General features: G+C 41.6%; 1 protein-coding gene across 2 annotated transcripts; it reads left to right on the top strand.

The window, feature by feature from the left end:
• The first annotated feature begins 353 nt into the window (after window positions 1–353).
• Window positions 354–15,759, top strand: tac1 (tachykinin precursor 1). Of its 2 annotated transcripts, XM_033042220.1 has the most exons (5): window positions 433–893; window positions 2,195–2,297; window positions 9,707–9,730; window positions 15,076–15,129; window positions 15,249–15,759. In XM_033042220.1, exons 1-5 carry the CDS (start codon window positions 774–776, stop codon window positions 15,293–15,295), a joined length of 348 nt encoding a protein of 115 aa, XP_032898111.1. In that variant the 5' UTR covers window positions 433–773; the 3' UTR covers window positions 15,296–15,759. The 2 variants fall into 2 exon arrangements, with proteins under 2 accessions (XP_032898117.1, XP_032898111.1); XM_033042226.1 differs by lacking the exon at window positions 9,707–9,730 and having other exon boundaries at window positions 354–893.
• The last annotated feature ends 8,709 nt before the right edge of the window (window positions 15,760–24,468 follow it).

Raw genomic sequence — 24,468 nt, 5'->3', positions numbered from 1 at the left:
TTGCCACACGGAAAATCAGGCACGTCGTATTCTACATTTTCATTTATTTCAAAAAATAGTTTTTATTGTTACATCTATTTGTTCAAAATGCTTCCTTCTTTTCGGCAATTGAATCACAGTTATTAAAAGGAAGTATCATTAAATGATCGACCCCGTGCCATCAGCTTCACGGAATCGAAGTAATATGAGAAAACTGACGTCGGCCTGGGCATGCTTTCACATTATTACTCATATCTGAGAAATGAGTTAAGTATTCAGACTGGAGGAAATTATAGACCTTGACATTTCTGCACTCAGAGATTGATTCTTTAATTTACTTCGTCAGACTGGGGGAAGATTCGTTCACCTTCGATGCCCTGGAGGGCGATGTTTGAACCAGTGAAATACCTGCACTGTATCGACCTCGCCTCGCTCCGGGATATAAATTGCACAGCAGTCAACTGGACTTCCATTCCAAGGCTCTGGATCGCCAAGGTTCACACTGCGTCTTGACGAAGACCACCCTTGCCCTCCTCCCCATCAGAGGGAGCAGCATCTGCAGTTTATGCCCGTGTAGTCAGCAGCGACTCCGAGCCGGTGGGGGAAGGATCTCGACGATTTCCGGGATCGGACGGAAAAGCACGAGTTGGACCGGGGCCAGCTGGTGGACACCCTGACACCAGCGGAGAGAGCGCATTGACATTCCTACTGCCACTGTCGCTACTTGTGCTCCGCGACTACTCCTTCTCACAGCCGGAGCCCCGTCGCGGCCACCATCCGCTCCCGTGTACAAGATGAGGAGCCACCGGTTGCTCGCACTGACTGCAGTCCTCCTGATTCTGACAGAAGTCTTTTGCGAAGAGATTTCTCCAAATGAAGACACATCACATTGGATTGCCAACAATCACAGCCAGGTAATGTTCGAAGTCACTAAAATTCGAATGAACATTTGCTCTGTTGTTTTCAGCAACCCGCTCGTATTTAAAATCTTTAAAGACTCGTGATGTGTAATAGCCACTTGTAGGACCAGTTTTGAAAACAGTTTTGTGTTTATATGCAACAAAATATGGTCCAAAAATCTTCTGCCACCGGCGAATTGTTAACGATTCGCAAAACACCCTAATTGCTGTGGAGAAGCACTGTGGTTTCATCAATATTGGGCGGTAGCTGAATCTTACGGGATTTTACGAAGACGGATCGGGACACTCAGACTTTGGATAAAATTGTAAGCGGTCAAATCGCCCTTTTGGAATAAAATTTCCAAGTGCATGAAGGCAGTGCTTGGCAAAACCCAATTCATTTTCCCTTAGCGAGTAGGCATTCCCAGTTGGGTACCAGAGCATAGAGTATATAACAGTACACCCTTACATTATCATTTGGCCACATTCTGTCAAACAATTTTTAAAAGTCCTACATCAGCCCAGCATTGCATCTTGGCTGCAACACGTTAATATTAAGTGAAATAACGTAAGTAGCAACACGTAGCAACGATGGAACCTCGTCCCCGTAGATAAATAAGACAGTGATATATGTTTTGGGAAAAGATGGGCTATATTTAAATTTGGCAGAGATTAATCATCGGGGAGTTTAAAATGTTAAATATAAATAGATGTAAAATCGCAATGATTGGAAATCAATTATATCAGAACAACACGGTGCAAATAATCTTCATGGAAGAATCGGACTTTCCCAGCACACAAATAACCTGCCGAACTTGGAAATCTGAAATAAGTACAGAAAGGGCTGGCAATTCGGTCAGTCAGCACCTATGGAGAAGCAGGAGCTAACCTCCTGGGTCTTTTCATCAGAACCCGTTTATTAGAATTATTCTCAGACCATCTCTGATCAAATCAATGTGACGATAATTCATTGTAGGTTTTATTCCATTTAAGTGTAGTTATGCTGTAAAAGACGGGCAGTACCCTAAAGGTTGTTTTCACTGTAACGTCAATGCTGGCACATTGATTGCCCGAAAAAGCAGCGCTTGGAGATGAACCAAGTGGCACAGAGCCTGGACCGAGGGGGATCCTCTTTGGAGATGCCGCATTGCAATGTGGTGTCCTGAGGTAAAACCTTTGAAACCAGAGACTAGGATCATAGAGCGGATGATGGGGTTAAATGTGATCATTTTCGTTTTCCCTGCGCTAAAGGTGGCATTCCAGTGCGTCCTGACAACTGATTTACACCCGTGCTCTCCAATATTATTTTATTTCAGGAGAAGCGACTGAAAGCGAACTCTGTCAGGGAACTCCTGCGCCGAATGACCAGAAAACCGCGACCAGCGCAGTTCTATGGCTTAATGGGGAGGCGATCACTAGGTAAAGCAGTTTTTTTGTGAATTTGCCTCCAGCAATGTTTCAGCGGTGGCTACCCATCTGTCATTAATGTCAACCTAAAAACCCCAAAACATTTCAATGCCATACAATGCATAGAAATCAGATTTTCTATGCAACATAAATTTACCAGATGTCACAGCAAGGCGATTATAACAAAAAAGAGAACGGTTCGCGCCTTACAGTATCGACCGGGTATATTAAACAATTAATTATTGATCTGCTTATATATTTGAACATTGTATTTTTCAAACTCAATCAAATTATCAAATATGTTGGTACATGTAAAATTAAACAGTTGGACGGAACTCAGCGGGTCAGGTAGGCAGCATCTGTTGAGGAATTGGACGAAGACGTTTCGGTTGCGGACCCTCGTTCAGATGCAGCGACAAGTGTTTCAGAGGGCTGTTTAATTACACTTTCTGGACTATTGTTATAGACACGGAAGATAGACATAAAAGCCGGAGTAACTCAGTGGGTCAGACAGCATCTCTGGAGAAAAGGAATAGGTGACGTTTCGAGTCGAGACCCTTCTTCAGACTATCTGACGCGCTGAGCTACTCCAGTATTTTATGTCGATTTCGGTATAAACCAGCATTTGCAGTTCCTTTCTACACGTTGTTACAGATACCATTGTTAAAGAAATATAGATGTGTGGGAAGGAACTGCAGATGCTGGTTTACACTAAAGATAGACACAAGATCCCGGAGTAACAGCGAGACAGGCAGCATCTCTGAAGAGATGGAATGGGTGATGCTTCGGGTCGACTCTGAAGAAGGGTCTCGACCCGAAACGTCAGCTATTCCTTCTCTCCAGGGATGCCCATCATGGTATAGTCTTTAACTAATGTCAAGTACCTGTATTCCAATCCAAGCGCTATTCTTGCTGTATCTATTCTACCAATTCAAATCACCGTCTTTATTGTGTTTGGTTGTGCGTTGTTAGTAATGCCGAATCAAATGGTCAACTTTAGAAGTAAATATACGCCATTGGGGAGAAATCCTTTTTTTGTTATTACATTAATGGAATCATGATGTTTCAAGATTTTGGAATTGAGAATTGCACATGAAGTGTGATCTGCAGTCTACCAAGTGATGCACAACCCATTGCCTTTGTGGCAAACACCTAGTCTTCCTTTCCGTCGTGTTTTTTTATGGCTGCAAATACAGAATCCTCATAAGGGCAGTGTTTTGTACAACTGGGTGCGAGTTGACACCTCGTGATACAGTTGCTATTGGCTCTTCCTCTGTGCACCGTCAAGAGACCAACAACGGAGTGTTTTTGTACCAATATGCATTTAGACGCTCTTATGAGCTGCACATTACAAGTCATGGCATATCTCTGGAACAAACACATATGTTAATATATAGCCATTCGATCGATACCGTCAAAAGTAACATCACACAGCTTACACAACGTTTGCTCATTTTAGTGATTTACCACAGAAGAAACATTCGCAAATAATTCCACCTTTTAGTTATTTTGAGCGGGAGCACCACAATAATAAATTATGACTCAACATCATTAAGACTGTTTGATCATCTTGTCAGCTGGGGATGGTGTGATGCGGGAGGAACGTAGTCAGAAAACAACAAAGCTTAACGAGCTGTTTTGTTAAAGGAATAGAACTCATAATAGCGTAATTTTCCACTCAGTTGCCTATGCAGAGTCTGCGAGTAAAATAAAACTATTCAAGTGTTCTGTCTTCAGTAGGGCATAGGAACATTGTTTATTATTATAAAATATAAGTATGTTTAGGGAAATTATATTGCAGAAGGAAGCCTGTTAGCCAAACATGAGAGATCAATCTTTAAATTGAGTTAATTATACAAGCTGCACAACTTAAAACAATCAAATATAGCCGTTCTGAGGTCTTGACTGTACGTACTAATTCAAACAATGTCCTTTCCATTTATCTTATACTCTTTTCAAATAAATATTCAACATATTATATTTTACCTTAGTATCCAGAAATGGTAAATTATTCCATGTTCTAATAATGTTTGTGTGGATTAATTCTTCCAATGCCATCCTTTACATTGTTTATTCATTTACTTATTACCACAAACTATCCTTCACCATCTATTCTATCTGATTTCTCTCATTCTTTGGGAAACCATTCTATTTTTTTCCTACTGAAAATAGCTAAATGTTTTAATCCATTACCATTATTATTTGTTCTGAGTAGATTATTCAAATAACCAAAACACAACGGCATACTTGCATAACTAGACAGATGTGAAGACATTCAACCAAGGCAATAAAGCAATTCCAATACCCCTCCCCTTCCCTCACCCCAATTCTGTTTTATATTCATCAGTTAATCTCCATTCATATAGATATACCACCTTAATGTTTATTATTTGAGGCATGGCACCATATTGAATTTCCTCTGAAAACAATATGCAAAAGTTGCATTGACCTTATTCACTCAATCATTTCTTCAAAATATTCATCTCTTTTAGCTCTGTAATAGGTGAATGTGCTGATTGTCTTCGATGATCTCGTGTGATTTTACATGTAGATAATTGATTGGCTGCCAAGCTGAGCAATAGATCACCACGTCAGAATAAATGTTTTATGTGCCAGGTGATAAACCTAAGTTATACGTCTAGCTGTTTGATCGTGCTGCTTATTAGTAAAGAGTATCTGGCCCCTTGAGCCTTTTCCATATTCAAAGTATTTCACTATATATTGGAACACGCGACAATAATAAACCAATACCAATACCGATTTGGATCATGGCTGATACTGTGCTCAAGACCACTTTCTGACGATACCATGTCCCTTTTTTCCCCATCGTGTTTCAAAATCGGTTGAATATGCTCAATAATGGAACCTCAGCAGCCTGAGGTAGGAAATTCCCCACATTTCAGATCAAAATGGCTAAGCCATTCTAGATTAATTCTTGATTCATGCACCCAGGTTCTGTAGTCTCCCTTTATCCTGTCAATTCTTCTGAGAATCTCAAATATCTCTAGGGATTGCCTCTTACCTGGTGTAAATTTCAGCGAGTATGGGCAAGTTTTTCCTCAATCTCTCTTCAAGGGCAACCTTCTCATCCAGGAGGTAGCCAACTATATCCGCACTGCATTGACTTAAAGGTAAATCATTCCTTCTTTTGTTTTAGAGGCTAAAGCTGAACAGAATATTACTGATCTTTTCTAAGCAATGACAAGACTTCCTTACTTTTGAACTTCAAGGTCCTATTCCCTCACCATGTCATTTTCTTTCTTAATTATTTGGTATATCTCTATGTTTTCTTTGTGCATTTCATGAATAAGCACATCAAGATCCCTCTGCTCATTAACATTTCTTTGCTTCCTGCCATTTAAAAAACATATCATTTTTTCCCCACCAATGTTTTTTTTATGTTTAATTTGCCAAATTATTTGATAATTTGTTTTATCCTCATATTTCCTTGTAAAATCTATGCAACTTTCTCATCTTTTTTAGTATATCCAGTAAATTTGGATGAATTATATGTAGTATATATATTTACATCATTAACGTCAATCATCTAAAAGTAGACAAGACAAAATGCATAAATCTTCCTGAATACCTGTTGTAAAATTTGCCAATTTATAAATAGGAACTCTCACCAGGAACGGGTGTTTTTCTTTCAAAATGTTAAGTACAACTCAAGTTGATGGTTATCGTAAGGTCATAAGGAATAGGAGTAGAATTAGGCCATTCGGCCCATCAAGTCCACTCTGCCATTCAATCGTGGCTGATCTATGTCTCCCTCCTAACCCCATTCTCCTTTCTCCCCATAACCTCTGACACCTGTACTAATAAAGAATCTATCTATCTATGCCTTAAAAATATCCACTTACTTGGCCTCCACAGCCTTCTGTGGCAAAGAATTCCACAGATTCACCACCCTCTGAATAAAGACATTTCTCGTCATCTCCTTCCTAAAGTAATGTCCCACAAGTGGAAATATCCTCGCCACATCCACTCTATCTGAGCCTTTCACTATTCAATGGTTCAATGGTCCTTTATTGTCATGTGTACCATTTAAGGTACAGTGAATTTTGATTTACCAGACTGTCATGCCAGAAAAAAGCAACAAGATACACAACTACATAAAAGTTAACATAAACATCCACCACAGCGGCTCCTCACATTCCTCACAGTGATGAAAGGCAATTAAGTCTTATCTTATTTCCTCCTTATTCTCCAGTGGATGGGGCAGTCGAATCATTTGCAGTCGGGGCGATCGAAGCTCCCGCAGCCGTCAATCGAAGCTCCCGCATCGGGGCGATCGAAGGTCCCACATCGGGGCGATCGACGCTCCTGTGATCGGGGCGTCGAAGCTCCTGCGGCTTGAAGATCCTGAAGTCGGTCCATAATCAAGGGACCACGAGCTCCGCGATGTTAAGTCCGCAGGCTCCCGCAGTTGGAGCTCCCGAGGTCGATTCATAACAAAGGGACCACCAGCTCCACGATGTTAAGTCCCAAAATTGATCCCCAGCAAGAGGCCGTTAGCACCTTGATGTTAGGCCGCAGCGCGGACGGAGATACAATCCGGGAAAAAAACGCTTCTCCGTCGAGGAAAGAGATTTAAAATAGTTTCTAAACTCCAGCGAGTACACGCCCAGTGTTCACAAACGCTCATCATAGATTAGCCTATTCATTCCTGGGGTCATTCTTGTAAAGTCAAGTCATCAAGTTTATTTGTCACATACACATATGAGATGTGCAGTGAAATGAAAAGTGGCAATGCTCGCGGACTTTTGTGCAAAAGACAAACAACCAAACAAACTATAAACACAATCATAACACACATATTCTTTTACATAATAAATAATGGAAGGAAAAACGTTCAGTAGAGTTCGTCCCTGGTAAGATAGGCGTTTACAGTCCGAATGGCCTCTGGGAAGAAACTCCTTCTCAACCTCTCCGTTCTCACCGCATGGCAACGGAGGCGTTTGCCTGACCATAGCAGCTGGAACAGTCCGTTGCAGGGGTGGAAGGGGTCTCTCATGATATTGTTGGCTCTGGAGTTGCACCTCCTGATGTATAGTTCCTGCAGGGGGGCAAGTGAAGTTCCCATAGTGCGTTCGGCCGATCGCACTACTCTCTGCAGAGCCTTCTTGTCCTTGGCAGAGCAATTCCCAAACCAGATGGTAATGTTCCCGGACAAGATGCTTTTCACCGCCGCTGCGTAGAAGCACTGGAGGAACCTCGGAGACAATCTGAGTTTCCTCAATTGCCTGAGGTGGTAAAGGCGCTGCCTTGCTGAGGCATGTGATGCCCATGTCATATCCTCGGAGATGTGGACTCCCAGATATTTAAAACAGTTCACCCTACCCACAGGATCCCCATTTATCCTCAATGGAGTGTACGTCCTCGGATGATGTGCCCTCCTAAAGTCCATGATCAGCTCCTTCGTTTTTTTGATGTTCAAGAGGAGGCTGTTATCCTGGCGCCAGAGTGCTAGACCAGCCACCTCCTCCCGGTAGGCCTTCTCGTCGTTGTCTGAGATCAGGCCCACCACCACAGTGTCATCAGCAAACTCCGTTCTCACTGCATGGCAACAGAGGCGTTTGCCTGACTGTAGCAGCTGGAACAGTCCGTTGCAGGGGTGGAAGGGGTCTCCCATGATCTTATTGGCTCTGGAGTTGCACCTTCTGATGTATAGTTCCTGCAGAGGGGCGAGTAAAGTTCCCATAGTGCGTTCGGCCGAACGCACTACTCTCTGCAGAGCCTTCTTGTCCTGGGCAGAGCAGTTCCCAAACCAAATCATGATATTTCCGGACAAGATGCTTTCCACAGGCGATGAGTAGTAGCACTGGAGGATCCTCAGAGACGCTCAATTACCTAAGGTGGTAAAGGCGCTGCCTTGCCTTACTCATGAGTGCTGCAGCGTGTGATGTCCATGTCATATCCTCAGAGATGTGGAATCCCAGGTATTTAAAACAGCTCACCCTATCCACAGTATCCCCATTTATCCTCAATGGTGTGTACGTCCTCGGATGATGTGCCCTCCTAAAGTCCACGATCAGCTCCTTAGTTTTTTTGATGTTCAAGAGGAGGCTGTTGTCCTGACACCAGTGCCAGATCAGCTACCTCCTCCCAGTAGGCCTTCTCATCGTTGTCTGAGACCAGGCCCACCACCACAGTGTCATCAGCAAACGTGATTATCGAGTTGGAGCTGAACCTAGCCACACGAACAAGTTGGATGACCTCAGGGCGAGGGTCAGATTCCAGCGGGACATAAGGGACTGCAACATCCTCTGAATGACCGATGTATGGCTGACCTCGCTGATTCCGGATCAGGTAATCTGCTCAAACCTCCTCTGGATGGTCTCCAGAGCCAGCACATCCTTCCTCGGATATGGTGCCAAATTGCTCATAATATTCCAAATGCGGCCTTACCAGCACCTTATAGAGCCTCAACATGTATATAATGTAATGTTATGTAACTTCAGTTACCGTAAGTCAAATAATCAAAGTCTGAAGAAGGGTTTTGGCCCGAAACATTGCCTATTTCCTTCGCTGCACCCGCTGAGTTTCTCCAGCTTTTTTGTGTACCTAAAACCAAAGATGTGTGCCTTCATAATACTGGCCCAGATCTAGCTGTTAATAATAACAATATTATCAGCAGTTGCCATAAATGTAGTGCATATGTGACAGCAAGTTTTTCATTGGCAAGTATCGAGATAAATATAGAAAGCCAGAAGTCATTGTCACAGCATGGAAATAGGCCCATAGGCCCACATTGGTTCGATGTTATTCCACCATCTCATCCACACCCTGCACATATGGGGCAATTTAGAGATGTCAATTAACCGACAAGCCCTCACATCTTTGGGAGGCAACCAAAGAACAAGAGAATGCCCACGTTAGATGTTGCAGCGAGTGCAGTCAGTAGTACAAGTTTTTGTCAAGATAATGAATGGGCAACTTCTTTGGCCAAGTTAAATATACTGAATAAAATAGGGAATTATTGTTACTTTTTCTGTCAATAAAAACAAAGATTGATTGAATTGATTGAAAGACAAGCCTCGAAATGGGCCCTTCAGCCCATCAAGTCCATGCGGCCATCACGATTTCTATGTTATCCTACTTTTGCATTCACTCCCAGGTCTCTGGGAGGGAGCAGTTCTTCCCAAAAGTATATTAAACATATCAGGAGTATATGAATTCCTGGGGGTTTGTATCTCAGTGAAAATATTTCAGCTGGATAAATTGAAACGCCTTGTTTCTTCAAATTCAGGAGATTCATAGCTTAGTCATCTATTATTTATAACCATTAATAAGAGATGCATTATAAGTGCAAATCTATAATTAGCCAAAAAGATCCTTCAGGATCAACTTCTTAATCTAAAACAATGCTTCCTATTTGTTGTAGGTTTGTTGGAAAAGTAATATTTTTTTTTCCCCAGGGAACAAGCCATTGACTCGCAAAAGTAAGTTTTGAAAAACATGTTAATAACTGAGAACATCGAAATAGATACTGTAAAAAATGTTTTATTTAATTGTAATTTAATGGACTACATTCATTATTAAAGTGTTGTTTTAAATATTTTTTTGGGCCCTTAATTTGTTATGCCATATCCTTGATCTTCAAAAGCGTTTTGAAAGAAATAAAGAAGTTTGCTTAACACTGAAATAGCACAGGAGTCAGACTATTACATTTCATTGTTCTTATGGAATATACAAATGGCCATTGACAATGTTTTAAGTAATGGTTCATTAATAACCAAATAATCAAACTTGATAGTAGAGGTTACTTTCATTTAAAAGGACAGTGAACTTATTGTAGATAGCTACACAGTACTGTAAAACATGAAAAAAATCCTTGAATTAAATAGTCTTGGTAAAGTAGTTAGATGCATTTGATTTTTGAGGTTCTAAACCAAACCATGTAGAGGAAAAAAAATGTGTTTGTTTACCTATATCAAAAGCTGTTCCATAGAACATGTAAACACATCCCAATTTATTTGCGCATGTATGGACCTTCCAGTGATCCTTTTCCAACCTGACCATTTGGTCTCAGAAATTCGCAAACAGACGAACCCGGTCTCATTTTTCCTTAATAATAATATTAATCTAATACAAGTGGAATAATTAATTGGACCATATGTGTTTTAAGGTGATTTACTCTCAAATTTGTGTCCTGACATTGCACCTTCCGCACTCCAACTCCATTCTCACATTCGATCTATAGGCCTCCCACCATTCCCCCCCAACACACAGACACAGCGTATAGAAAACTCACTAGAGGCATGCAAAGCATTTCAGAACAATTGGTAAATCTATTCTTCATTTCTTTGGTTTCGCTTGTGAAATTGGGAGGGGGGTTCTTTGTACAGCATGTTGGTGAGAGTAATATGTGATTTTATGATCAGTGATTTGTTAGAACTGTATTTCCTTGGTTGTACTGTTTTGTTTTAGCATTGTACAAAAATGATTGTGAGTTCGATGGAGTGTATTGTGTCACAGATTCACAGAAATGTGCCCTTCAGCCCATGATGTCCATGTCAAACCTGTTGCTCACATTAGGATCTTATCCGTTAGCTGGTTAAGTGTCCTCCTAAATGTAGGAATGTTACAAAATTTTGAGATTTTAAAAATCAAGTCTGCAATTTATCCCATCAGATAAAGCATAAAAAGAAGTTTAATTTGACACCTAATTCACTTTCATATCTCAAGTATTTAAAAAGTTATGGCCATTTTCATACTCGGAAATTAGCATCTTGTTCCCTATTGATTTTCTATGGACATAACAAAAAAGCTGTGATCGTGGACAGTCAAATAGCCCATAACTTTCTTAAAAATTAAGAGAACTGAATGAAATTTTCAGTTATCACAGATTGAAGCATTCTGAAACAAATATAAAATAATCTTACTTGGATGACCTGAAATTAAAGCATATAATTAGTTAGTTACCCAATTGTAGCTAATTTCAGACTTCAATTACTAGATCTAAACATCTATCCATTTCTTAATAAATGATTAACATTTTTAAATAGCCTGTGTCCAAATAATATTCACAAATAATACAATAAAACATGATTTTTAAATCTCGTTTACATTAATTTATAGACCAAATGGAAGGAATTTAGTGTTCAATTGCTGTAAATTAAAGTCCATTTAAATCAGCTTTCTAGTGGGATCCTGTGAACGCGCTGGTTTAGAACGTTCACATTGCGCTAGATTTGTGCCCTCAAATGCCCAGAAAAATACTGCTGGATATAATGGGGCCCAAATTAGCTACTCGCAACATTAAACTTTGTATAAAGGGATCTTAAGAAGCCCTTTTTAACGTAAAAATAAACAGCATACCTTCCGTTTTCCCCTGTATGAGATCCGACCCGTTGTCGGCGGTCGGGGGTTTAGAGGTTAATTTTTAACCTACTATAACAAGTAAATAAATCCCTTAAAGCTAAAAATAGCCCCAGCTACGGAATCTTCCAGCGATTTTTCGTTAATAATTAACTAGGCTGAAAAACCTCGATTTGAACAGCCTAGGGAAAATCGCGTTTTAAACCCGCCCCCCTCTAAACGGCGCCAAAATCGCGCACACGGGCTGGGACAGATTTTCAGTGACGCTTCAGGTAGGCTTTGCAACATACCTACTAAATGCTTCTAAAATGCAATAATTGTATCTGATTCCCCTACCTTCTCTGACAGTCTTTTCCAGATATCAATCACTTCCTATGTAAAAGTAACTTACTCTACAAATTCCCTTCAAAGCTCCTTCCTCTCTCCTTAAAATTGTTCTCTTGTTTTTGATACCCTTGCCATGATGATAAGATTTTGCTTGATTACCTCCCCTCTGCCTCTCATAATCTTATATACCATTACCAGCACACTGCTCACACCTCTTCATTCCATTGATGGCAAATATTTTGCAGAATGGCATCTTGAATAGCAAGTTATGGTTCTTAAAATATTCATACAAGTACGTTTAGGTGTCATTAAGGTTTTAATCTCTATCACATTTTAGGCAATGAGTTCAAAACGGAAAACATTTTGGCTAAAATAATTGCCCCAACTTCCCTGTAATTCTTCTGCCGATTAATACACATCTACACCAATTATTTTATCACCTGCCTGTCAAATGAGATTGTCCTTTCTGGTTCACCTGACCATGTTTGTCATACTTTTATATGTCTCCAATAAATCTTCCCACAGTCCAAAGAAAACAACCCCAGCTTAATCAGGAGTATACATTTTCAGCCATGTCAACATCCCCCTAAAATCTCCTCTGGATCCTCTCAAATATTACAACACTATTTTTGTAATGTGCTGACTTGAATCATACACTGTACTTTAGCTGTTGTCAAACACGTATCTTATACAATTCCCTTCTTGATACGTTGGGTAATAAAGGAAAGTAACCTATCTGCCTTTTTATACACCCGTCCACCTCTTCCTAATTTCCATGTTAAGTTCACTTCTGCACAACCTAAACTCCAGACTTTGTGTAGTATTTGTAATAAGCCCTATCCTATCCTATATGTTCCCCAGTGTCCATTGGAGTTTAGATTTGGGAATTACTACCTTCTTATGAGAACAGATTTGGTCCAACCCATTGAATATATAAATAGCTTATTCTAAGCTCCCCCAGTCAGTCTAGTTTCAGTCAATAAAATATTGAATCAAGCACTTGAACAACTAAACTTTATTTTGGATAACACATCTCAACACCCCTATACAATACCAAACCACCGCAGGTTCGACCCTTGTATCTGCTTGGCCAAGCCCTTCTAGCCTCGTGCAAGCAGAGACACTCCAAAAGGTCACGCAGTACCAAGCGTTCTTCCAGAAGATTGACACAGGACCTCGTGGGAAATACCTTTTATAGGTCCCCGAACCTTGAGGGGCTGAACCACATGGAGGTGGTCTCTGTACAGTCATATAACACATATCGATTACGACAGTACATGATTGACAGTTCCCTAACCCAATAACATAGTAACTAATATATTGTATTCGAAAGGAGCTTCGAGAAAGAAGCTAACATAGATGAATAATGCAACATGTGCCTTAGGATTCAGACAACCCACACAAAACTATCCAAATAAGGCTTCGCAACATTATTTACACTATGTATATCTGGTTTGCATTGACCCACTCAGTTCCATGCATTTTACACCTTATTGAAATACCTCTGCAGATGTCCCATTCTTTCTCTGCAGTTTTTATCTGGGTCACAGACAAACTAGCACCATTCAGCAGCTTGTCTCAGTTCTGCAAAGGCACATTTAATGACCAAAATGGCCTAGCAGCACATAAGCCCTAACTCAATTTTAATACCATGGCTGCTCCAATTTAGCCAGGATTAACATTCCTTTCTTTTATCATGAATGATAAACCATCATTTGTGATAACCTAATAATCAGATAATCAGATATACATGGATGACTATTGCATTATCAATCCATCAACAACAACAAGATGATGATGTCTCTTCCCAGAATCTCATCAAGCTTCCCAAGTTTTTGTGGGCGTAGCTTCACAATTTCCATCTGATGAGTCTTCACCTCCCGAGTTTTGGTGGGCGCGAATCCCCTCCATCTGTGTTGTTGATCCTTCCATACTCTATCCATAGTTGAACCTATTATTCCAAAGAAAACTTGGAACAAAGCAAGTTACCATTCATGCACTAATGCTTTCCCATACATTCCACTGTACTATTACTATTCTGTCAGTCACATTCCCTTTTTCTATTTACTATCGCTATTCTATCCCATAATATAATCTTTCCTATCCTAGGATCAACACTAATCAGCCCTCTCCGTATTTACACAATGTTCTTCAATGTATATCTGATGATGGTTTCTCATATAAATTTCAGCTTGGTTCAGCCCAGATTTCCCTACAGGCATGACTCTTATTTAAAGCAAACCATGAGGAATGTTTCAATTCAACCAAATTCAGTCTCAGCCTTCAATTTAATATTTTAAATTTGGGGGTTCGTCTCACCTTCTTCATTCCACAGCTTGTGGTCGATAACACCTCAATCCAATTGCTGTGGAATTCCCAGCTGTTCAAATGTAATCAATTAATTTCCATATTTTGTCAATTTTATTATAAAGCCAATTAAGAATACCGAATCTAGGGACAATTTCTTACACCTTGATAATAGGAGCCACTTTACTATCAAGGGTTAGACAAATTTAGATTCACCGGTCAAATACGTCGACTCTGACGCAAATACCCATTACCCTAGTACATCTAATTCAATACAGTTTTTCTAGTCCATTGTACAACTCACAGGCAATAGGGATTCTTTCTTATGACTAGTTTCCTCTTACCACTGAGTAATTGTCTGGATGGTTAGTATTGACCTTCCAAGGGGAACTCAATATCTAAACTTTCAGTCTACTTCATCATTCTATACCACGAATGTGATATGTGAATTTGTTAGAATAATTATTAGAAATAAATTTAATTGCTATGGAATCCAAATATGTCCGAAAACATATTGACAGCCATTATCATATTGAATGACGATACTGGCTCGAAGGGCCGAATGGCCTATTCCTGCACCTATTTTCTATGTTTCTATGTCAGTAATAATGTAACAGAGAAGTGTATCCAAACTAAAATCAGAAATTCTAGTTCATGTAATGTGATAATCACTCAAGTAGATTATTGCATGCAACTTTTCTGACTATTATTTGGTTAGTCAATGAAAAGAAAATGCATTGTCACTGAGGAGAGAGAATTGAAAGTTTAATGATAAACACATTGTAGGATCAATAACATAAATTGATAAGCTTATTTGTAATTTGTTTTATAGGACATAAGTTAGAGAGCTTTGTTGGACTCATGGGAAAACGTTCATCAGCGTCTGGTAAGCAATGAGTGAAAAATAAAACTAGCTCGTATTAAATGACAGCTTATTGTGTACACTTTTAATCTTTAATCTAATCATCAGGTGATTTTAACAAGTGTGTACTTTTTCGTCTGCAGGTTCCCCTCCTGAGTGGGTTATACAAGATTTTATCCAAAGGCATTAATAAAACACGAAAGAATAAAATTAATTGGTTGACAGTTATTTTAATTTGCCTGCAGGTGTCAATAATATTGTATCCATCACTGGTGTGAGTTACAGCAAATAGTTGTTATGTCTTCCCCAACAAATGTCATTTTATTGCTATATTAAGAAATATGTAATGTGAACATTGAGATGTTGTCATGAATAAAAGTGTAATAAAAGGATTTTGATAACACTCAGACGTATCAATGGTAACCGGGGAAATGAATAGCCCCTTAATTGATGGGCTGTAATTTTGTACTCTCCATGATGAAATAGTCTTATTCATAAAATGATGTGCACCCATAAGATAAAACTTAAGTCATTTCATTTTTAACATGCATTGATTGATACAGAAACAAAACTGTTTTCAGTTTCAATACATATCATCAAAATTTGTATTTTAATGTGACTTTATTTTAAAAATAATAAATGTATTTAATGCAAGATGACATTGGTATTTTTATAGCATATGTTTAATTATGTTTGCTGGAACTATGCAACTAACTAATAACAAAAAGCCAATTCTTCATTCCACTTGCCTTGATGTGGTGACACTCATGACCTCTGGATGTTCCAAGGGAACCATATCTGCTTAATATCATTCTTCAGCTATGAATCTAATTTTCCATAATTTCTTTTAATTATTTTCACCTTTTTTTCTCAATCAAAATGGGCCCTGGCTACATAAATATAGGATAGAGAACAGTACAGCACAGTAACTGGCCCTTTGGCCCACAATGTCTGTGCCAAATGTGATGCCACGATCAACTCTTATCTGCCTGCACATAATCCATATCCCTCCATTCCCTGCATATTCATATGGCCATCCAAAAGTATTTTAAATACCACTATAGGTAACTGCCCACACTATCACCCATTGCAGTATATTCTGGGTACTCACCACCCTCTATGTAAAATAATTTGCTGCACATATCTCCTTCAAACTTTTCCCCTCTCACTTTAAAGCTATGCCCTCTAGTATTTGATTTTTCCATCTTGGGAAAAACATTCTATCTACAGTATACCTCTCATTTTATATATTTCTATCAGGTGTCCCTTCAACCTCAGTGCTCCAGAGTAAATTTGCAAGCAGAACTAGCTTCCAAGTCAGTCCAACCTCTCCCTTTGGGCAGTGCCCACAAATCCAGGCATCATTCTGGTAATGTTCCTCTGCACCCTTTCCAAAACGTGCACATCCTTTCTGTAATGGGATGACCAAAACTTCACTCAATATTCTAAATGCGAGCTGACCTATAAAGTTGCATTATGACTTCCGGACTATTATACTCCAAGCTCCCACCAATGAAGGCAACACACCATATGCCTTCTTTACCACTCTATCTACGTGTTACCACTTTCAGGGAGCCATGGACTTGGACCCCAAGATTCAAAAGACCATAAGACATAGTAGCAGGATTAGGCCACTCAACCCATCGAGTCTACTCCACCATTTAATTATAAGTAATCTATTTTTTCCTCTCAACCCCATTCTCTGGCCTCGTTCTCATAACCTTTCACACTCTTACTAATCAAGTACCTCTGCTTTAAAGACACCCGAAGACTTGGCTTCCACAGCTCTGGACAGAAGGAATGGGTGACTTTACGGGTCAAGACCCTTCTTCAGACTGTCTCTCTATTGATTTAGGCAATATTGGCTAGGATACAATATTGAGCCAAATCAAACTAGATCTGGCCACTTAACTGAAGTCATGAGATCATGACAAACAGGAACCTTTTACCTCCATTCACTAAGACCATGGCCGATCTTTTGCCTCAGCTCTACTTTCCTGCATGAATCCCAAATCCCTGATCTCTCAAAATCCAATAATCTTGAATATACTTACATGACTGATCCTCCACAGCCCTCTTGGATAGGGAATTCAAAATATTCCCAAGGTGAAGGCAAAGAAGCTATACTATAAAGCCATGGCGGTACAGTGGTGCAGCGGTAGTTACTGCCTTACAGCGCCAGAGATCCGGGTTTGATCCTGACTACGGATGCTGTCGGAATGGAGTTTGTATGTTCTCCCCGTCACCTGTGTGGATTTTCTACTCGTGCTCCAGTTTCTTCCCACACTCCAAAGAAATACAGGTTTGTAGGCTAATTGACGTCAAAATTGGAAATATTCCCTAATGTGTGTAGGATAGTATTAATGTGCTGGTCAGCACGGACTCGCTGGGCCGAAGGGCCTGTTGCCGCACTGTATCTCTAAACTAAACTATACATTAGACAGGCTAAAAATCATAGTTGTATTTACCATGTCGAGACCCTAAAACATTTTGCTCTGAACATTTCAATAAAATCTTCCAGTTCTTCAGGGAATATAAGCCCTATCTGCTTAATTTCTGCTCATACGACAAACCCACTATTCCAGGAATAAATCTTGTGATCCTTTAATTCATGCCCTGAATTGCAAGTTCTTCCTTGATCAGATCTGTATACAATGGCCGAGATCTGATTTCACCGGTTCTCGTTCATTGCCGTTAGACATTACCACTCCTGCACTCAAATCTTGCCATAATAGTCAACATTCCATAACGATTCCTAATTGCGTGCTATTATTTTTCATGGTGATTACTTTTCATGACTTTTTTATGATTAATTTTCAGTGTTTTCTGTGCAAAGGCATATAGGTCCTTCTTAGCACCAACAGCTTTTGAACCAAAATGGTTCTTACATTTTTACACATTATATTTTTTTTTGCCATGCCCTAGCTCATTCACATAGCCTTCCCATATGTCCTTGAAGCTTCTCCTCACAACCCATGCCAGCATCTAACATTGCATCACCATTAACCAGGCATGCAACAGGACCATACATTTACATCAATTTCATGACAACTGGAGCAGATAAGAGAGACAGGTTATTTTGCTGCAAGTGAGTCACCTCCTGATGTCCGAAAGCTATTCCATCATCTACAAGGCACAAGTCAGGAACATGATGGTGGGTTGTTAGGCTCGGATGGGTAAGCATGGGACCAAGCCACTGTGCACTGATTATCTATTGATTAACTGTCTTTAATCTACTTGGTGACCGAGCCTTCACAGTCCCACAGTGAAGAAATCCAAAGATTATTCGCATTCTGAGTGAAGAATTTTTGTTCATCACCGGCAGAAGGGACAATCCCTCCAATGTAAAAGGCAATCAGATAAACAAATGTTGTTTATCCCAGATTCCCATTGAAATTACAGAAGTTTGGTAGGATCTGCTAAATTTCTAGATAAAACAAGATAAACCCATGCAGATCAATTGCTGACCAAACAGTCTACTCTCAATCAGAAACAAAATAATGGAAGATGGAATCAGCAGAGCTAATAAAAAGTGCTTACTGAAACTCACTTTATATTCCACTTGAAATTATTAATTTACTAGACCAAGTGGTCTAGTAAACCGGTCTCACGGGCGGTCTGGTACCCCAACGCAATATTCCGCCACTGACCTACAGCCCCCAACTGCGCATGCTTGGCCGACAGGCCCGCACTAACGGCAGAAATTAAGTTAAAGTTAATAACTTTGCGATATATATTTCCATTACCTCACCATCCCTCTTCCTGCCCCTTTCCTCCTCCATTCCCCCTCACCCCCCAGCACTCCCTCCCCCTCTTCTTTCCCCTCACCTCATCCCCTCCCTCCCTGACCTCTCCCACATCTTTCCCCTACCCTCAGTCACACCCTCCCTCCCTCCATAAACCCCTCTCCCCTCCATACGTGCGGTGGAAGCTGCTGTGTTTTTTTTAACAGTTTTTTTTTATGTAAATGAGGTCCCATTGTGATGTCATTGTGGGGTGGAACACTGCTGATGGGCAGTTTATGTAAATGAGGTCCGATTGTGATGTCACTGCTAATGGCCAGTGCAGATTGAAAAGATTTTTGTCTGTGTTTTTTTAAGTTTAAAATGTGATGATTTGTAAAATATACCATCAATCTGAATGAAACTTGATACAACACACCAGAGGACAATGGTGAGTAAGGTTGGCCAAAAATTGTAGTGATATCGTGTACCGTTTTGGCATAATTTCAGGAACAGGATCACAGACATAACAAACAAGATGAGAATTTTAGTAATATACTAGACCAAGTGCAGACCCGTTGGGTCTGTTCCCCCAATGTGCGGTTGTGGGGGGGGGGAGGCGGCATGCAGCGTCACACACACTAACTATCCCCCTCCCCCTCCCCGCACTCACGCTAATTACCCCCTTGATATTATATTAGTATTATTAATTTGCTCCTTTTACCCCATAACCACCCTATCTACTGACACATAGCCCCCAACTTGCAGTCACATCTAGAGAGGGGGGGGGGGTAGAGAGTTAGGGCAGAGAGAGAAGGGGCAGAGGCAGAGAGAGAAGGGGCAGAGACAGAGAGAGACACAGAGACACAGAGAGAGGGGCACGATGGAGAGGGGGGTGGAGAAGAGGGAGGGTGGGTGAGAGGGGAAAGGTGGGGGAGGAGAGAGAGAGGGTGAGAATGAGGGGAGAGAGAGGGGGTGCTGAGAGGGGGTGCTGAGAGGGGGGTGAGGGGGAGAGGTGGGGAGCAGGGAGGGTGGAGGGAAGAGGCAAGAGGGTAGTGGGGAGAGGAGAGGGGGAGAGGAGAGGGGGGAGAGAGGGGTTGAGAGGAGGGTGGAGGGAAGGGGGTAGGGGTGTGCTGAGAGGGGGGTGAGGTGAGGGGAGGGGGGAGAGGTGGGGTGCATGGAGGGGGGGGGGTGGAGGGAAGGTGGGAGAGAGAGGGGGGAGAGAGAGGGAGGGTGGAGGGAAGGTGGGAGAGAGAGGGGGGATGGAGAGAAGGTGGGAGAGAGAGGGGGGGAGAGGGAAGGTGGAAGAGAGAGGAGAGAGGGGGAGGGAGAGGGGGAGGGAGAGGGAGAGAGAGAGAGAGAGAGACTGACTTTTTACGTCAACCCAAACCCCCCCAAACAACCATTTGCAGGCAGTGCTTTTTCAAACCACATTAAGGGTACTTACTCACAGTTGTGTTGACATTTCTTCAGTGTCATTCAGAGCTCAGAGTGCCCTCCAGCTTGCAGAGACTGATTGAGGCACACCACTTCCTGGTTTTATAGTCCCTCCAGCAGGGGCAGCAGATAGAATGGTGAATATTTTTTAAACATTAATTTCTCCCAGATTTTTCATCGATGGGAAAAATACTCTGGTCCAGGAAGGCAGACATGGGCTCTGATCGAGCTGGCCAAAAATGACGGCCGTAGGTGGCGCCGTTCTCTCGGAAATCGCAGCACAGTGGGCCAAAAGCAGTCAAGATCAGACTTTTAGTAATATAGATATATATATATACTAGACCAAGTGGGACCCATTGGGCCCCATTCATCAATGCAATATTCCACCACTCACCCGTTCTCCCAATGCAATATTCCACTACTCACCCATAGCCCCCAACTGTGCAGGCGTGTCTCATTTCCTCTTATCGCCCAGCACTCCCTCCCCCTCCTCTTCACCCTCCCTCTTCTTTCCCCTCTCCTACCCTCCCCCACTCCCTCCCTCTCTTTTCCCCTACCCTCAGTCACTACCTCCCTCCATAACCCCTCTCCCCACTCTACTCCAAGTGGGAACCGTTGGGCCTCGTTCCCCCAATGCAATATTCCAGTCTGGAGCGGCGGGAGGGGAAGGAAGGAGTGTGGCTCCGGGCCCAGTCTGTGTCGATGTCCGTGCCTGTGTCCAGCGTGCACGGCATTTAAAAATAAATGTAAGTCAATCAGTGAATTTTTGAGGCTTCCATCTTGAGCTGTGGGATGGGAAGGAAGGAGCGTGCCTCCAGGCCCTGTCTGTACCTGTGTCTGTGTCTGTGTGTATGTCCAGCTTGCTTTTATTGGGAAAGCGAGTTTTTTTTTTAAATTGTAAATGAGATACCACCCCCCACCCACACACAATTAAAATCTCTTTTTTTGTGTGTAAATGTACGGGCAGTTTATGTAAATGAGATCTTATTGTGACGTCATACGCTACTAAGGACAAATATTCCACCTCTCCACCAATTCCAATTTTGGGGGCCAGGGGGGGGGGGGGGGGGGTTCTGGAGCGCTAGTATGGGTGTTGTGGGCTGAAGGGATTGGTTTCCAGAGGGCTAGTATGGACACTGTGGGCCAAATGGATTATTGGGGGTGGCAGCTCAGTCACTCAAGCCTGATGTTGTGGCAGCTCACTCACGACTGGTGGGCTGGCAGTTGACTCACAGCTGTTCCTTGAAATTCTATTTCAAGCAGGGTGCAAGGCCACCAAATTCAAATGCAGCTTCCTACCATTTCAAGCAGGGTACAAGACCACCAAATTCTAGTTCAGTTTCTTACCACTTCAAGCAGGGTGCAAGGCCACCAAATTCACATGCAATTTCATACCACTTCAAGCAGGGTGCAAGTCCACCAAACTCAAGTGCAGTTTCCTGCCACTTGAAGCAGGGTGCAAGGCCAACAAATTCAAGTGCAGTTTCATGCCACTTCAAGCAGGGTGCAAGGCCACTTAATTCAAGTGTAGTTTCTCACCACTTCAAGTAGGGTGCAAGGCCACCAAATTCAAGTGCAGTTTCATACCATTTCAAGCAGGGTGCAAGGCCACCAAATTCAAATGCAGTTTCATACCATTTCATGCAGGGTGCTAGGCCACCAAATTCAAATGCAGTTTGATACCATTTCAAGCAGGTTGAAACCACCAAAAACCACCATAAAACCACACAAGACACCACATAAAACCACACTCACATTTCAGTAGACATTCAGTGTGTTCATTTGATTCACAGCTCAGACAGAGTCGTGACCTCTCCCTCCCCCATCTTGCAGAGACTGAGCCACACCCACACTTCCAGGTTTTATAATCCCTCCCCCTCTGACCGGAAGGGGTGTGGCCTTCGTGGCGTGATTGACAGGAAAGAGATTCTCAACATTTTTTAAACACTAATAACACTTTTATTTTTCTTTGATGGGAAGAATCCTCTGCAACTGAAGAGCGGGGGACTGATTAAGATGGCCAAAAATCACAGCCTTAAGTGGTAGCGTTTTATTTAAAATCAATATAGAGTGCAAACGGGAAGTTGTCAAGTTTAGACTTTTAATCATTTGCCATTTCAAACCAACCACCACCAACAACCATTTGCTGTGCTTTCTTTATTTCAACCAACCACCACCATTGAAACTTACCAAATAATGAAAGGCCTGGATAGAGTGGATCTGGAAAGGATGTTTCCACTTCTGGGAGAGTCTAGGACAAGAAGCCATAGACTCTGAATAAAAGGATGTACCTTTAGAAAGGAGATGAGATGGAATGTCTTGAGTCAATTGGTGTTGAATCTGTGGATGGCTGTGGTGGCCAAGTCAATGGATATTTTTAAGGCAGAGATTGACAGATTCTTGATTTGTAAAGGTGTCGGGGTTTATGGGGAGAAGGCAGGAGCATAGGGTTGAGTGGGGAAGACAGATAAGCCATGTTTGATGTGCCGAATGACTTAATTCGGCTCCTCTAACATGAACATGAATTTATGAATTAACAGTAAAGCTGAAGTAATAGTGATGCAAGGATGATTCATCTTGATATCAAGACACATGTAGTGAAGTTGAAGTCAATGCCACCAAGAGGAAAACTGGTCATATCTCACACCGTTAAGATGGTGTTGGTTGTGGGAAGTTAGCCATCTAAATCCCAGGGCAATGAAGCAGATATCCATCAGGTCTATGTCCCCTGGCCATTTTCACTTGTTTCGTCAATGATCTTCTGTCTTTTGTATCAGTTTTGGTACCTGATAATGATTACGTGGTGTTTTCATCTGTTGAAATGGCATTACAACTCCATAGCACCCTTCATACTTAGATTGTTAATTGGAAGTCAGTTATCCTAATCCTAGTTTAACATTGCATGCGTTCTTCAGGGCAATCAATGACCGGTGAAAAGATGACTCACTACTGCCTTCCCAAGGATAATTAAGGATAGGCAGTAAACACTTTGGTGACATACTGTAGAAACACAGAAACATTAAAAAATAGGTGCAGGTGTAGGCCATTCGCCCTTTCGAGCCAGCACTGCCATTCAATATGATCATGGCTGATCATCTAAAATCAGTATCCTGTTCCTGCATTTTACCCATATCCCTTGATTCCTTTAGCCCTAAGATCTAAATCTAACTCTCTCTTGAAAACATTCCGGTGAATTGGCCTCCATTGTCTTCTGTGGCAGAGAAGCTGTTCCTGAATCTGATGGTGCATATTTCTGTATCTTCTGCCTGACGGGAGTGGGGAGAAGAAAGAATGACCAGGGTGGGACGTGTGTTAGAAATAACAGAAAACAATAAAGACTTGGACACGGAGCTCACCTGGGTATCACCAGAGTTCTGGAACCTTCCACTTGTTACAGGAGGGTTTTCTCCAAATGCATTTGTACCTACTTAGTACAAACCTGGACCAGATGGACAACACCCCAGAGATTTGAAAGTGGTACCTTTAGAGATTGTGGAGGCGTTAGTAGTGATCTTTCAAGAATCACTAAAGTCAGGAGTTGTCCCAGAGGATTGGATAATTCCAACTGCTACTCCATGGGGTAATAAGGATGTGAGGCAAAAGAGTGGAAACTATTGGCCGGTTAGCCAGACTTCAGTGGCTGATAAGATTTTACAGTCCATTATTAAGGATGTGGTTTCCAAGTACTTAGAACCACATAATAAATAGGCTGGTCAGCATGTCTTTGTGAAGGGGAGATCTTGTCTGACTATAGACAATAGACAATAGGTGCAGGAGTAGGCCATTCAGCCCTTTGAGCCAGCACCGCCATTCAATGTGATCATGGCTGATCATCCACAATCAGTACCCCATTCCTGCCTACTCCGCATATCCCCTGACTCCGCTATCTTTAAGAGCCCTATCTAGCTCTCTCTTGAATGTATCCAGAGAACCAGCCTCCACCGCCCTCTGAGGCAGAGAATTCCACAGAGCCACAACTCTCTGTGTGAAAAAAGCGTTTCAAATCTGTGTGACAAATCTGTTGGAATTCTTTGAAGAAATAAATAGCAGGATAGACAAAGAAGATCAATGGATGTTATATACCTGAATTTTCAGAAGGCCTTTGATAAGTTGCCACACGTGAATCTGCTAAACAAGATGAGAGCCCTTGGGATTAGAGGGAAGATACTAACATGGGTAAATTGGCAGGGCTGAATGGCAGAAG

Source organism: Amblyraja radiata, chromosome 2, assembly GCF_010909765.2.
Source record: "Amblyraja radiata isolate CabotCenter1 chromosome 2, sAmbRad1.1.pri, whole genome shotgun sequence".
NCBI lineage: Eukaryota > Metazoa > Chordata > Chondrichthyes > Rajiformes > Rajidae > Amblyraja > Amblyraja radiata.
Note: the sequence above shows the minus strand (reverse complement) of the source record. Positions and strands in the feature narration are given on the sequence as shown.

Bases quoted from the DNA above. Each gene is read 5' to 3' on its own strand.
- tac1 (XM_033042220.1), top strand. From the start codon at position 774: ATGAGGAGCCACCGGTTGCTCGCACTGACTGCAGTCCTCCTGATTCTG. The intron at 2,298-9,706 runs GTAAAGCAGTTT...TTTTTTCCCCAG, and splicing joins AATGGGGAGGCGATCACTAG to GGAACAAGCCATTGACTCGC. The intron at 15,130-15,248 runs GTAAGCAATGAG...TTTCGTCTGCAG, and splicing joins AAAACGTTCATCAGCGTCTG to GTTCCCCTCCTGAGTGGGTT.